Genomic DNA, 2,298 nt, shown 5'->3' with positions numbered 1-2,298 from the left:
GTCAGCCTTGCTGCTCCTCTGATGCTGCTTGGCCTGCTGTGTTCATCCAGCTGTACACCTTGTTATCTCAGATTCTCCACCATCTGCAGTTCCTACTATCACTGGTGAATTCAGCTTTGTTTTTCCAAGTGTTCGGTTATCTCCTCCTTTATGATTGACTCCCGTAGTTCTCTTATAACGTGATAGTTCTTGTGTGACCTTGCGCTACAGAAAATAGCATTATAGGCAAAGTGCTATACCTGTACAGCAGAATGTTCGCATTATCCAAACAGCATCCACTATTCATCAATCATGTTACAGCCAATTTGCGTTAACAAAATATGCGTTATAGCAGAACCACCTGTATCCGTTTTTTAGATAAGGGTGCCACATTAGCATGTTTCCATTCCATTGGTACCTTTCCAGAAGCTAGGCCATTTTGGAATATCATAACTAACACGTTCACTATCTCTGCTTGCACCTCCTTTAACACTGTAGATTGCAGGACATTAGGCCCCAGAGACTTATCTGCACCTAATCCCTTCGTTTTACATAATACGTTCTCCCTCCGCCCCCCCGCAAAAAAAAAGCCTTGTAATTTCATTAGGTTCCTCTGAAGTAACTGGAGTTTTTGGTGTTATGGACCAGACTAAACCCCTTCAAAACATACCAAGGAGATTGCTTTTAAAGTTAGGTTTTAGGCTATGTAAGGTGCTGCGTTCCAGATGTGATTTGATTGGTCAAACTACTAGGCTTTAAGCAAAACACACTTTATTCTTACACCATAGTTAAAATACAGACAAAAAATTGGCATTGCTTTAATTCTTTTGAAATACTTAATAATATAATATTTATTTCAACTGCGAATCATCGATTGTTCTAATATAGCAGCATCCCTTAAACACACTCTTGGGAAAGGCAAATTCAGCAAAACAGAATCTGAGGTTCTGAGGAAGGGTCACTGGACAGGAAACGCTGAGTCTGATTTCTCTCCACAGATGCTGCCAGACCTGCTGAGTTTTTCCAGCAATTTCTGTTATTGTTTCTGATTTCCAGCATCCACATTTCTTTCAGTTTTTTGTTTAGCTGCGTAGAATAGTTTAACTTTGCCCCATGTTAATGATTTGGTTCTTGATTTCAGGTAATCCAAGAGGAAGGAGGAAATCCTGATGAAATTTTGATCAGCCCAGAGACTCCAAACAACAGAACGTCAAAGAAGATCGGTAAAGGTAGGAGAAAATAAGTTGCCAAGATCTTTAAAGCTTTGCTTCAGTTTGTTTTATTGTGCTTGCTTCTTAATTTGCAATGTTATTAGAAAGTGATGTTTTCTCTTGAATAACTGTTAGTATCAATTAGTATACACTGTAAATTGAGAAGATTGATAGATCCTCTTCCTACATCAGCCACCTTTGGCACCCTCATCATGGATAGAAGAGCATAGAACTTTACAGCACAGGAACAGGCCCTTCGGCCCTTGATGTTGTGCTGAACATTCGCCAAATTAAACTAATCCCTTCTGCCTTCCCTTGGTCCATATCTCTCCATTCCTTGCGTATTAATATGTTTATCTAAAAGTCCCTTAAACGCCCTTATTGTATCTGCCTCCACCACCACCCCTGGCAGCAGGTTTCAGACTCCTACCACTCACTGTGTAAAAAAACTGGCCCCTCATACCTCCTTTGAACTTCTCCCCGTCACCTTAAATGCATGCCCCTTAGTATTGGACATTTCAACTCCGGGAGAAAGGTTCTAACCGTCAACCCTATCTGTGCATTTCATAATTTTACAGACTTCTATCAAGTCTCCCCCTAGCTTCCGCAACTCCAGAGAAAACAACTAGAGTTTTTCTAGCCTCCTTATAGCTCATGCCCTCTAATCCAGGCAGCATCCTGGTAAACCTCTTCTGCACCCTCTCCAAACCTCCACATCCTTCCTGTGATGTGGCAACCAGAATTGATTGCAGTACTCTAAGTGTGGCCTAACAAAGTCTTATAAAGTCGTAACATATCATCCTGACTCTTGTATTCAGGTCCCCAACAAATAAAGGCAAGCTTGCCATACGCCTTCTTTACCACCCCATCTAGTTGTGTGGCCACTTTCAGGGAGCTATGGACTTGAACCCCAACATCCCTCTGTACATCAATGCTGTTCAGGGTCCTGCCATTAACTGTATACTTTTCGTTAACATTTGATTTCCCAAAGAAGATACTTTCAATCAGTATAGGCTACATTTATGCCCAGCTGGCAGCTGTTAGTTGTCTTAATGCACTACACTGTCCAGACTGTGGCAAGCTACAATTACTTCTGGGAAATGAAAGT

The 2,298-nt window shown here is 41.3% G+C and overlaps 1 protein-coding gene across 1 annotated transcript in view; it reads left to right on the top strand.

The window, feature by feature from the left end:
* LOC125486433 overlaps nt 1-2,298 on the top strand; it is a 30,519-nt gene that overhangs the window by 6,050 nt on the left and 22,171 nt on the right. Inside the window, exon 2 of the mRNA XM_048613878.1 lies at nt 1,121-1,208. Within this exon, the coding sequence (XP_048469835.1) occupies nt 1,121-1,208 (88 nt within the window). The remainder of the gene's footprint in view (nt 1-1,120; nt 1,209-2,298) is intronic.

The sequence above is a fragment of the Rhincodon typus genome, chromosome 29 (assembly GCF_021869965.1).
Source record: "Rhincodon typus isolate 14 chromosome 29, sRhiTyp1.1, whole genome shotgun sequence".
Lineage (NCBI taxonomy): Eukaryota > Metazoa > Chordata > Chondrichthyes > Orectolobiformes > Rhincodontidae > Rhincodon > Rhincodon typus.
This window is presented reverse-complemented; position numbering and strand designations above follow the sequence as displayed.